At 42.7% G+C, this 13,706-nt stretch overlaps 1 protein-coding gene across 1 annotated transcript in view; it reads right to left on the bottom strand.

Moving 5' to 3' along the window:
* CEP192 (centrosomal protein 192) overlaps positions 1–13,706 on the bottom strand; it is a 219,402-nt gene that overhangs the window by 38,893 nt on the left and 166,803 nt on the right. The window contains exons 46-47 of the mRNA XM_077808693.1: positions 1,634–1,806; positions 1,130–1,253 (exon numbers count right to left, since the gene is read on the bottom strand). Of these exons, the coding sequence (XP_077664819.1) occupies positions 1,130–1,253; positions 1,634–1,806 (297 nt within the window). The remainder of the gene's footprint in view (positions 1–1,129; positions 1,254–1,633; positions 1,807–13,706) is intronic.

Below are 13,706 nucleotides of genomic sequence, written 5' to 3'. Positions count from 1 at the left end.
AGTGGCTTGAGAATCTTTCAGTGTGTGAAGAGAGGCATCAGTCTTTTCCACAAAGAGATTAGTGCTTTCAAAGGTTATGTCTTTGACGGTTGACTGTACCTCCTTCATGAAGCCCAAGAGATGGAACCATGATGCATGTCGCATCACCACCGCCGGAGATGGACCTGGCTGCTGTGTCAAGGGCAGACTGTAGCGTTGTTTTGCTACTAACTGTCCCTCCTGAACAATGGCCTTGAATTGGTCGCAATGTGATTCAGGTGACTTCTCAATAAAATTGCTCAGTTTCTAATGGTTTATGTAGCCATATTTAGTCATCAGGGCTTGGTAGTTGGCGATTTGAAACTGAAGGATGGCCGAGGAGTACGCCTTCCTCCTGAAAAGGTCCAAACACTTTTAGTCCCTGTTGTAAGGGGTGGACCTCATCTGGTGTTGTCAGCCGCAGGAATTAACAGCATCCATCATGATGGAGTTGGGTGGAAGGTGGCAGAAGATGATCACACTCTCCCATGCTGGGACATAATATTTTTTATCCATCCGCTTGTAGGTAGGTAATATCAATGCTGGGATTTGCCAAGTGGTTCTAGCTGGGTCCAGAATGGCCTCATTAATGAGTAGGCACCCTTCTTTCCCAATCCTACCCAGTGATAAGATCCTTCATGAGAGGCTTTTTACACTGGAAAACTGACCAGCAGAACTATAGCAATATAATATACCAATATATCTATGTTGGTGTAACTTATTGTGTGGACACTGTTCTGGAATAAGTGACTTTACTCTAGTATAATTACTCCATACAATTATACTTGAAATAAAAGTCACATTTATTCGAGAAGTGTGTTCACATGTGGAGTTATACTGGCATAGCTATAGCGATATGTGCTTAGTGAGAAATTATATAACTGATCTCTAAGACTTTTAGATAAATCATATCCAATTTTAATTTCCAATTATAATTGTTCAAACACCAAAAATCACAGTAAAATATCTAATATTAGGGCCTATGTGGTGTGTATATTCATGAAAGATCAAACTTTTACCAGATTCAATGAAGAGCAAAAAATCCACTACTATCTGCAAAAATCCACTTACCTTTCATAGTAGAAAAAGAACAATGAAAAGAGAGACTTACTCTGGCTCAATTACTCCATGTTGAGGTGTTATTGTAAGACAATGAGCTGGCCAAGAAAGTTCAAATTTCAATGACCTATTACAATTGTTCATAATTTGTATATGTCCAGTTTCTGCTGTTCCACCTATTGTACAATACAAAACATGTTTTAGTTCAGCAGACCAAAAACTGACAGCTCCATGATTAAGAAGGAAACTGTTTGCTATTTAACGCCCCTCTGTCATGCTTCGCACCTTGGTGGTTCTTCTTGCTGGCAATGGAGTGTATTTTAGAAATTAATTAATCTCAGAATCTCTGTTTCAGGACACATTCTGGCAACTCAAGGTATTTTGAAAGCAACTTCAACTGACAAACCAAAACCACAGCTCAAACTATTTGGTAAGGAAATTCAATAGAACTATAGTAAAGATATCACCAAAGCCAAACTTACATACTACAGTAGGTTAGGAACATTCACTAGTTAGACCAGTTATTTTACTTATCCAAACTTAAAAAAATACTCACTAATAGAAGGAGATGTCAAAATTAAGTGTTCAGGCTGAACAGCCCATGTCTCTCGAGAAATCAATTTATTCTGAACAGGGTCATCAATATTTAAAGATAATGGGGGACCCTGAGGTCCTTTAACGGGAAGAACATCCAAAGTTGTGTTGGTATGTGTCTCAGAGCTTCCAAGTCTGAAATGAAATAATGAAATAAGAAAAAGCTTTTACTGCAAACAAAAGTAATTTCTTTATGCAAAGTTAGTTAACCATGGCAACATTTTGTTTTTCTTTTGAGCACTAATTTGATTTTCTGATTTTAGCATCTGAAACTAATACATATTCTCAGTTTACCAGGGCCTCAATTTCAATTGAAGTTTCCATTAATAGGAAACCATTCAGTAGCCATATATAATTGGCATATGACAGTGGGTAGTTTAGTTTACATAAAGTATGAAAAGTATCAAATGATATTCTGAGAGAAGGCTGCATTTTAGCAATTGGTGAGGGAAAATTACTTGTTGGTAATTCCAAATTTCATAGTAGTCTCCTGACATCTTGCCCAGCAACATAAATTGTTGACAGCATAATAGCTCTTCCTACCAGAAGTAAGTCAACTTTTGAACTTACTACTTCTCCCCCTGGCCCTAGTTTGACGTTTCCAGAGCAAAGTATTAGATCATAGGTCATAACTCCACGCAACACTCTGAGGTAAGGCAGGAGAGAGAGACAGAGGATAGAAGAGGACAACGACAAACAAATACAACTTGCAAGTAATTTTCCCTTAATGTATCTTACTTCCCACCCAGAAAAAATTTCTGATAGCAGAAGTCGCAAGCAGGGAACCAGATGAGTTGGGCATACTTCAAAGTTGTGCTTGGAGCATGGTCAACAAATGTCAGCAGAGAGGTTCACAAAAAAAAATAGTTGGCATTGCCAGATGAATGTGTGAGGAAGTAATCAGGCGATTAAAACATTTTAAAAAAAGATACTTCTATCCTTTGGTCCTAGAGAGTTGTCATGCCTATTACAAAAAGGTATAACGATTTTGGATGCAGCTGATTAGCTTGCTTTTGGATGCAATTTTTAAACCACCTAATTATTTTGGATTTGATTGTCATCTGTCCCTTGTTATGATCTTTAAAAAAACCCACAACTCTTCTAAATCTTTCTGTAAGATAGTTTGCTTGACTCCCAAAAAGATTCCTTCTCTGATAAAACAGGCTAGTTAACACAGAACTCATCTTTGATTCAAAGATCCTCAGGGGAGACTGTGTGGTCAGTGGAAGCATATGACTAAGAGCCAGGCAGAGGAATAGACAGGCTAGTGAAGGAGAAACAGAGCTCAGGAACAGTTTGTGGAGTTGGAAAATGAAGAAGGGGCACAGCAGGTGGTCACTGAAGGTGAGAGGGCAAGGAAAAAGAGAAGAGCAGCTAGTCCTATTGGAAGAGGGCAAGAGTCAATGGAGATAACACCACCAAATATGAGCCCCAGGATATGGGATGGGTTGCAGAGGATTGCAAGGGACAATAGGAATCGAGAGGACTTGTGGCCAGAGGGAACAGGGGATAGACTGGAGAATTCACACCATCGCCAGGAAAAGGCAGGTCTACGTGACTGAGGACTCCTTACTGAGAAGAATAGACAGGCCTGTAACAAGAGCTGATCCAGAGAACAGAAGGGTGTGCTGTCTGCTGGGTGCTAAGATACAGGATGTGGACCTGAGGCTAAAGAGGATCCTAACGGGAGTGGGAAAGAATCCACTGATTGTCTTTCATGTGGGAACAAATGATACGACTAGATTCTGGAATGTATCAAGGGAGACTATGCCAGGCTGGGGAAGACGCTTAAGGAAATTGAGGCTCAGGTGATCTTCAGTGGGATTCTGCCTGTTCCTAGAGAAGAGCAACAAAGGCGTGACAAGATTATGATGCTCAACAGATGGCTCAGGCACTGGTGCTATAAGGAGGGCTTTGCGATGTATGGCGACTGGGAGGATAGAGGACTGTTCTCTCAGGATGGACTTCACCTGAGTAAGGAGGGAAATAGACTTCTAGGATTGCGGATGGCACAACTGATAAAGAGAGCTTTAAACTAGGAATTCGGGGGAGATGTCCAGGTAAACTCCACACCGGATTTAACATTGAGAGGGAAGAAAACGAAGTAAGAAAGGATACAGCCATGGGTAGGAGAATGGACATAAGGAGGAAGGGTAGGGTACATACCAGTCTAATAGATGATACTGGCGGTAGAATGTGAGCAAGGACAAACGGCAAAAATTAAGATGTTTGTACACTAATGTGAGGAGCCTAGTAACAAAATGGAGGAACTAGAGCTACTGGTGCAGAAAGTGAAACCAGATATTATAGGGATAACAGAAACATGGTGGAATAGTAGTCATGACTGGACACAGGTATTGAAGGGTATGTGCTTCAATAAAGGCAATAAAGAAATAAAGGCAAAGGTGGTGGGGTAGCATTGTATATCAATGATGTGGTAGACTGTAAAGAAATAAGAAGTGATGGAATGAAAGTGTCTCCGCAAAAATGACATTGAGGAAAAAACTACTAGAGCCTCCCCTGGGACAGTGCTTGGGGTGTGCTATAGATTTCCGGGATCCGATCTGGATATGGATACAGCCCTCTTTAATGTTTTTAATTAAGTAAATACTAATGGGAATTGTGTGATCATGGGAGAATAACTTCCCAGATATAGACTGGACGACGAGTGCTAGTAATTATAATAATAGGGCTCAGATTTTCTTGGATGCAATAGCTGATGGATTCCTTCACCAAGTAGTTGCTGAACCGACAAGAGGGGATGCCATTTTAGATTTGGTTTTGGTGAACAGTGAGGACCTCACAGAAGAAATGGTTGTAGGGGAAAACCTTGGTTGGAGCGATCATGAGCTAATTCAGTTCAAACTAAATGAAAGGATAAACAAAAATAGATCTGTGACTAGGGTTTTTGATTTCAAAAGAGCTAACTTTAAAAATTAAGGAAATTAGTTAGGGAAGTGGATTGGACTGAAGAACTTGTGGATCTAAAGGCGGAGGAGGCCTGGAATTACTCCAAGTCAAAGTTGCAGAAACTATCAGAAGCCTGCATCAAGAAAGGGGAAAAAATTCTTAGGAATTGTTATCCAAGATGGATGACCAAGCACCTTAGAGAGGTGATTAAAAAAAAGCAGAAAGCCTACAAGGAGTGGAAGATGGGAGGGATTAGCGAGGAAAGCTACCTTATTGAGGTCAGAACATGTAGGGATAAAGTGAGAAAGGCCAAAAGCCATGTAGAGTTGGACCTTGCAAAGGGAATTAAAAGCAACAGTAAAAGGTTCTATAGCCATATAAAGAAGAAGAAAAGAAGAAGTGAGACTGCTAAACATTGAGGACGGAGTGGAGGTTAAGGATAATCTAGGCATGGCCCAATATCTAAACAAATACTTTAGCCTCATTAAACACTGAGGCAATGAGAAGTTTAGGGATAATGGTAGGACGACAAATGGGAAGGAGGATATGGAGGTAGATATTACCACATCCGAGGTAGAAGCCAAACTTAAACATCTTAACGGGACTCAATCGTGGGTCCCAGATAATCTTCATCCAAGAATATTAAAGGAACTGGCACATGAAATTGCAAGCCCATTAGCAAAAAAATTTCATGAATCTGTAAACTCAGGGGTTGTACCGTATGACTGGAGAATTGCTAACATAGTTCCTATTTTTAAGAAAGGTAAAAAAAGTGACCCGGCTAACTACAGGCCTGTTAGTTTGACAGCTGTAGGATGCAAGGTCTTGGAAAAAATTTTGAAGGAGGAAGTAGTTAAGGACATTGAGGTCAATGGTAATTGGGACAAAATACAACATGGTTTTACAAAAGGTAGATCGTGTCAAACCAACCTGATCTCCTTCTTTGAGAAAGTAACAGATTTTTTAGACAAAGGAAATGCAGTGGATCTAATTTACCTTGATTTCAGTAAGGCATTTGATATGGTTCCACATGGGGAATTATTAGCTAAATTGGAAAAGATGGGGATCAATATGAAAACAAGGGTAGAAAAGGAACTGGTTAAAGGGGAGACTACAACTGGTCACACTGAAAGGTGAACTGTCAGGCTGGAAGGAGGTTACCAGTGGAGCTCCTCACGGATCGGTTTTGGGATTAATCTTTTTATTACTGACCTTGGCACAAAAAGCGGGAATGTGCTAATAAAGTTTGCGGATGACACAAAGCTGGGAGGTATTGCCAATACAGAGGACCAGGATATCATACACGACGAAACTGGAGTAATAGCAATAGGATGAAATTTAATAGTGAAAAGTGCAAGGTCATGCATTTAGGGATTAACAACAAGAATTTTTGTTATAAACTGGGGATGCATCACTTGGAAGTAACAGAAGAGGAGAAGGACCTCGGAGTATTGGTTGATCACAGGATGACTATGAGCCGCCAATGCAATATGACCATGAAAAAAGCTAATGCGGTTTTGGGATGCATCAGGCGAGGTATTTCCAGTAGAGATAAAGAGGTGTCAGTACCGTTATACTAGGCACTGGTGAGACCTCATCTCAAATAGCGTGTGCAGTTCTGGTCTCCCATGTTTAAGAAAGATGAATTCAAACTGGAACAGGTACAGAGAAGGGCTACTAGGATGATCCGAGGAATGGAAAACCTGTCTTATGAAAGGAGACTCAAAGAGCTTAGCTTGTTTAGCCTAACCAAAATAAGGCTGAGACGAGATATGATTGCTCTCTATAAATATATCAGAGGGATAAATACCACGGAGGGAGAAGAATTATTTAAGCTCAGTACCAATGTGGACACAAGAACAAACAGATATCAACCGGCCATACCTAGGGAGGTGGTGGAATCTCCTTCCTTAGATATTTTTAAGGTCAGGATTGACAAAGCCCTGGCTGGGATGATTTAGTTGGGGATTGGTCCTGCTTTGAGCAGAGGGTTGGACTAGATGACCTCCTGAGGTCCCTTCCAACCCTGATATTCTATTCTATTTAAGGAAGTTTACACTTGAAATTAGACAAAGGTTTTAACCATCAGAAGAGTGAAGTTCTGGAACAGCCTTTCAAGGGAAGTGGTGGGGGCAAAAGACATATCTGGCTTCAAGAGAAAACTTGATAAGTTTATGGAGGAGATGATATAATGGGATAGCCTAATTTTGGCAATTAATTGATCTTCGACTATTAGCGGTAGATATGCCCAATGGCCTGTGATGGGATGGGATCTGAGTTACTATAGAGAATTCTTTCCTGGGTGTCTGGCTGGTGAGTCTTGCCCACATGCTCAGGGTTTAGCAGATCGCGATATCTGGGGTTGGGAAGGAATTCTCCTCCAGGGCAGATTGTCAGAGGCCCTGGAGGTTTTCGCCTTCCTCTGCAGCATGGGGCACGGGTTACTTGCTGGAGGATTCTCAGCACCTCGAAGTCTTTAAACCACGATTTGAGGACTTAAATACTCAGACATAGGTTAGAGGTTTGTTACAGGAGTGGGTGGAGTGAGATTCTGTGCCCTGCATTGTGCAGGAGGTCAGACTAGACGATCATAATGGTCCCTTCTGACCTTAAAGTCTATGATTATTATTTCTTTTTGAATTTATTCCAAAGAATGGCCTAGACTAGGGAAAAAATGAAAACCACCAGTTTGGGTGGAATGAACAGACTTATTAAGGACATGTCTACACTAGCGAACTTACAGCAGCACAGCTGTACCGATGCAGCTGTGCTACTACAAGATTGATCATTTAGCTGTTCTATGCCGAGGAGAGAGCTCTCTGTTGACCTAATTAAACCACCACACCGAATGGCAGTAGCGGGAGAGCCCATGTCCTGGCGACGTAGCACTGTCTACACCGGCGCTTCTGTCGGTGTAACTTATGTCGCTTAGAGGGATTTTTTTTGACACCCCTGAGCAACATAAATTATACCAACAAAAGTGCTTGTGTAAACATAGTCTAAGGACCTGGCAGAAACCAATCCAGATCAACACTGTGTCCAGAGAGACAGTGCAAGCTCCAATGACTCATGGATTGAAACACTCAGCAGAAAAGATGAGCAAAGACTCCAGCTCGAGAACAAAGGACAAAGTGTGAGGTGGAGGGAATAAGTACTGGCTTCTAGAAGAGGCTGGGACCTCTCTCACTTAGGATCTGACTAAGGAAGGAAGTCAGAGTGTCAGTGAGAGAGAGCCTGAAAATGGAGCTCACTACAGCTTGGCTGGGGAATTACTCTGAGCTGACCAGAATGCTTTAACTTTCATTTCTCTATGCTGACCTAAGGATTTTCAAAGCTGTGTTCTTCTTGACTAATAAATCCTATTCTGTTTTGAAAACACTGTTTGGGGAGTCATTACAAATACTGGCTGGGGTGCATTAGTCCCTGAAGAATGTACACATCTCTGCCAGGAGTCTCTCAGTTGTGCTCACTGAGCAGAGCTCACAGTGTGAAGCAGGAGTTGAAGACTTAGCAGTTCAGTCATTAGAAGCAATAAGGCTGCATGGCCTACCCTGAAGGAAGAGAGACCCCACCCGCTCCCCTTGGGGAATCTGGCACATCACAAGGATTCCTTTAAGAGACTATTCCAAAGCTGGAAGCACAGTACTGATCTTTTGGATCTATGATAACATATAGCCTGGTTTAGGTGAAAATCCAAGTGGATTTTGGGGGTGAATTTCGGGGGTAATCTCAACATACATTTGTCAGCATAGAAAATAACGTATCGTGGTTCATTCATAAGGGCACCCAATTCACCGACCTTTCTAGTTGATGTGCTAGCTACCAAAAAGGTGACCTTTGTAGAGAGATGGGAGATGAAGCATGTCACTAAAGGTTCAAACAGTGGCTTGGTTAATGCTGAGAGGACCGAATGAAAGTCCCATGTTGGACCAAGTTTATTTACTGGAGGAAAGGTTTTCACTACACAGTTCTGATGTGGGTAAAAATAGAATGGTTGTCTATTGCAGAGGGGAGCAGGGGCTAATTGCCACCAAGTGCACTCAAAGGGAGTTAAGGAAAAGACCAGAGTCTTCAGAATGAGCAGGCAGTCTAAGATACTGGAAATGTCTGATTCTTCGGGGGACATCTGGTGATTCTGGGTCTAAAACAGAAAAATGCTTCCACTTACCTGAATAGCATATTCTGGTGGATTCCTTCTTGCTGCTAAGGATGACCTGAACCATTAACAAAACATGCCTGTGCCCATTCAATGCCCATACAAATATCACCCCACAAGATGAAGAGGCACTGAATTGGGATGTCTGATCTTGGCCCATGTCTGGTATCAAGAGATCTGGGAAAGGTGTGAGACTGATGTATGGTTGTTCTGACAGCTGGAGAAGGTTGAGGAACTGTTCAGGCCATCTGGGAGCAATGAGGATAATGATCATTGCCTCATCATGAGGACATGAGTTAAGAGAGGAACTTGGGGGTGGTGGTGTGTGAACATTAAGATTAGGAAGGAATTCCTTTTGGAGTCCCAGCCCTACACTCCTCTGGAACAATATATCTTGGATTTCCTGTTTTCTTGTGACATTGCCTGAACATAGTCTTTACCACAGAGTAGGGTCTCTCTCATTTGTGGTTGCTCAACAAGTGTCTGCTGAGGCTGTCTGATAATGTACTCTGTATTCCCCAGGTGGTGTACCGCTGATGGTGTATTCATCACCAAATCACCTTGATTCCACAGATTGACCAACTCTATGCAGAGGAGAATGGATCTTGCTCCCCCTCGCTTACTAATGTAAAACACTTATTTTGTCTGACATCACCTGAAAATATTGGGATTGTATAAGCAATAAGCATTGCACACAGGCCTCTTGAACAGCTCTCACTTCTAGGAAATTTATATGCATCCTGGGCTCTTAGGGTGTCCATGTTCCTTGTGGGCATACTATGAGGGAGGCATCTAATCCATGTCTTCTGTGGTGAGGGTGGGATGAAGGGAACTCCTATGCACATCTTGTCCCTGCACTACCACCAACCCAAGGAGTCCCTCGCTCCAGGGTGAAGTGTGATTAGCTTGTCCATAGTGTGTGTATTTGGCATGTTGTAACTCTAAGAACACACTAGTTCCATTTGGCACGCTGTTGTCATGATACATACCCAAAAGGTGGCATGTAATATATCACTAGAAAACTAATAAATCATTGATCACTAATATTCTTGTGGGAATGTATATCCAGTAAACAAAGGGTTTTATATAGATATGGTCTGGAAATATGTTCTTAAAATGTATTTGGCAAGCAATGCCTAAGCTATGTTAGCTCCAGATAAAAGGATGTGGTTCCACCTGTCTGAATGTGTCTCCGATATAAATTAAACAAATTTACATGCAAGATTAAAAAAAAGCTCATCAGAAGAGCAAATGAAGACAGACAATTGTTTAAAAATTTCAATGGGGGATGGAAACTGCACCACCAGGAAGCCTTCCTGTCTCTTGAAGGGTCTGTGGACTTTGGTAAGATATAAGGAGAGAGAAAAAGACATTTTGGCATCCATCACTTGATGGACTGAAGGGGTCAGAGCTCTTGAAATCACAGAATGCTGGATCCTTCTACCAAGGGTACTGAAGTCTCTGGGAGTTGAGTATAGGTGATAAACATGCTTCGGCAAAGACTAACTTGCTGAAATCAAGTTTTAGTCTTAGAATTGTATATTTACTTTTGTTTCCTTTAACACTTTCAATCTTTATTCCTTATACTTGATATCACTTAAACCTATCGCCTTTTTTTTTTGGTTCGGTTACTTTTACTATAAAGCAATTCAGTGCTTCAATTAAAATAGTGTTTGTTAATGTAGTTAAGGTAATGAGCCGTGGGGCACTGTCTTTTTAAGGGAGCAGCAAACAATTTCTGTAAGCCTTCAGCAGAGGGCTGCACACTACAGGGCAGATGGTTATGGGGAAAATGCGGGACTGGTGGGAGTTGGGGTCATCCTGAAAAAAGTAACTGGAAAAAGTGGAAGCCAGAGTGTGACCTGCATGCTTGTATTCTGGATATTGGGGTCAGGGCTGTGAGCCACAGCAGCATAACATGTAAGGCACACAGCGTTGGCGGGGCAGGTGGCAACAAGCTGGTTAACTCCAAAATGTCATAATGTATACTATCCTGAGACAAGCTTTTAGGCAGGAAAGTTGAAGTCTTGTGAGGGTGGCATCAGTTCTATGGCTCCCACTAAAGCAGGGTGTCTACCTCTTGAATGAATATCTTCTTGTGAATGTTTCTTGAAAAATAAATGGGAAATGAATGGTATGGTGTAGCTGAACTGGATTATATCAAAGACCCGTTTGTCCGTAGTTATCATCCATAAAATATGGGAAAACTGGGTTAGGCAGCCACCAAACTGGATGTCTGGGTTACAATGAGATAGCATCTGAACTGATTTGCAACTCTTGGAAATCCCATCAAAAGAATCTTCTTGCTGGAGGTTGTGGTTGAAAGGAAGATGAGGGAGAAAGAGGAAAGGGGAGCGTTATGGTAGTCTGTCTGCACCCTTTGTTGCATCATAGCCCCTCTGGTGGCAGACGACTTGTGGTAATTGTGTCAGTTTATATGGCTATGCTACATCCTCTTCAGTGACAGTGTGTATGACCCTAGGGAGCATATGGTTGCTTGAGTCCTTTAATGAGTGTAAAGACTCACTTTTTTCATTAAATAAGTTATTTTCCATCAAAGGGCATACCCTCTACAGTTGATTGAACCTCCCTAGGGATCCTGCAGAATACAGCCAGGATTCACAATGCATCCCAAAAGCCATCAGCTGTATGGATTGTGCTGAATGAAAATTGTAAAGATGTTCTGGCCAGACTATTCTCATCAATAAGGGCCTGAAATTCCGAAATTTTCAAAGAGTTGACAAAATCATCTCTCATTAGCAAGACCTGGTAATTAGCTATTCAGAATGCAGGGCTGGAAGACACAAATACTCTCCTTCCAAAGAAGGTATGTACACATTTGGCCTCTTCATCTGAAGGAATGGACCTGGGAGTGGTTGCCTAATCCTGTCAGCGGCTGTCTGAACCAAAACGATTTCACGGCAAGTTGAGTAAATATAAACTTTGCTCCCTTGGCTGGAACAAAGCTCCTCTTGTCTGCCCTCTTGTGGCTCAGTGCACATGTCTCTGGAGTATGTCACTTCATCTTGGCAGGCTTCAAGATGGCCTTGTTAACAGAGTGTGACTCTACTAGGTCCCATACTCTATAACATATCCAGGAGTTTGTGGGGTGTCTCCTCAATTTCCTTCAGAGGAATCCAGAGCTCATCTGCAAGTCTCCTCAATAAATCTTGAAACTGTTTATGGTCAACTGGCGGAGACGACGAGGCAAGCACCTCATCAGGAGATGAAGATACTCCTGTTGGAACTGGCAGTACCACTGGAACTGGCTCTACCTTTTCCTCAAGTTCCTGAGAGCGCTCTGGCTGATCTCTTGGGTGGGAAGGGCAGAGGATGGATGGATGGTTCTTGATGAGCACGTACCAATTCCGGATAATGCAAAATATTATCCACAGTCCCCAGTACGGCCAATGAGAGGGATCCAACATAGGTTGAGAAGGGCCCCAAGGCATAAAGCAGCAGTTCCCATTCAGGGTCCCGACCCATAGTTTGAGGTCAGTAGCGCTGGCTTAGACTTGCTGAGCCCAGTGCTGAAGCCCGAATCCAACTGCCCAGGGCCAAAGCCAAAGCATGAGGGCTTCATCCCTGGGTGGCAGGACTCAGGTTGCAGGCCTCCTGCCCAAGGTTGAAACGCTTGAGCTTCAGCTTTGGCCCCCCTGCCTGGAGCTGTGGGGTTTGGGGGACCACCAAGGGCAGTGGGACTTGGGTGGGCTCAGGCTTCCATCCCCCCGCCTGGGGGCATGAAATAATTTTTGTTGTAAGAAGGGGGTTGCAGTGCAATTAAGTTTGAGAACCCCTGGCATAGAGGATACCAACAGTCCTGGGGTGAGGGAAGGGAACCCCATATTATGAGGCTGTGGCAGAGCCCAGGATATTCTAACTTCTCTGTCTGGGCTTATAGCTGTTGGTGGGGTGATGTCAGTCCCATCTCCATGTCAGAGATTCCCCTGAAGAGGAAAATGAAAGTTCCACTTCCATTTGTGGTGCCCTTGGTACAGTCTATGTAGCACTAATGTAACTAGTAGTTAGAATGAGGAATCAGTTTCTCTTGTAGCGTTTGCAGACTGCTAGTGTTAAAATTATCCTTGTAAAGACCAGGTCCATTAGAAGGGGGGATTCTGGGTTCAGAATGACAAAAAATATCCTCAGGAGTGGTATATTTGTCTGTTCTTTGGACACTGGTGTTTCCTTATGCGTTCGTGTCAGTACCAACAGTCCATGAAGTTCTCATGTATCCTTTGATGGTAGGGGTGGTTGTACCGGTCTTGGCTTGTTACACTCCGTTCTTGGTATTGACAGTCCTTCCTCTGTCAATGGTGCCGATGCAAAGGCTCTCTGACTCCTCAAAACCTGTGAGTTGGTACTGTGTCCTTTATAGGCTCTTGAACCTCAGAACAGAGCATGAAGAGTCACTCAGCTGAGAAGGATATCAGGGAAGTACCCCTTTTCATTTACGTGGCTCTGGAAGCGGATTTTTCTTTAGGCTTTTTAAGAGGGCTTTCTAGCCTCATGGTGAGTTGGGGAAGAGGTCTTCTTAGTTCTAACTTTGCTCACCCACGTGTCAGAGGTGACAGTGCTAGATGGAACATTCCTTAACACCTCTGCATGATGAGAAGAGGGGGTCTGCCCACTTTGGATCAGACTGAGGCCTCATAAAAATATACTTCTTGTGGAGCATCCTAAGTTTGAATTCCCATGCTTGCCTAGTTCTGCTTGGAAAAGACTGGCAGATACTGTACCCAGTAAAAATATGAGCTTCTCCAAGGCAGTACAGGCACCTTTGATGGTTGTTGCTGACCAAGAACTGTCTCCTGCCCCAGATGCATCACAAAGCCTGGGAACCTGGGCATAATGTGAGTCCCATCCAGGCTGGGGCAGCCCATGAGTGGAAGAAGTCCCTAAAAACCAACAAAACTAACCAGAACTAATATCTAGGTAATAAAATTTCTTGTGAAATGTTTACAGGTTT

This window comes from Eretmochelys imbricata, chromosome 2 (genome assembly GCF_965152235.1).
Source record: "Eretmochelys imbricata isolate rEreImb1 chromosome 2, rEreImb1.hap1, whole genome shotgun sequence".
Taxonomy (NCBI): domain Eukaryota; kingdom Metazoa; phylum Chordata; order Testudines; family Cheloniidae; genus Eretmochelys; species Eretmochelys imbricata.
The sequence above is the reverse complement of the archived record's forward strand: the minus strand, read 5'-3'. Positions and strand labels throughout refer to the sequence as shown.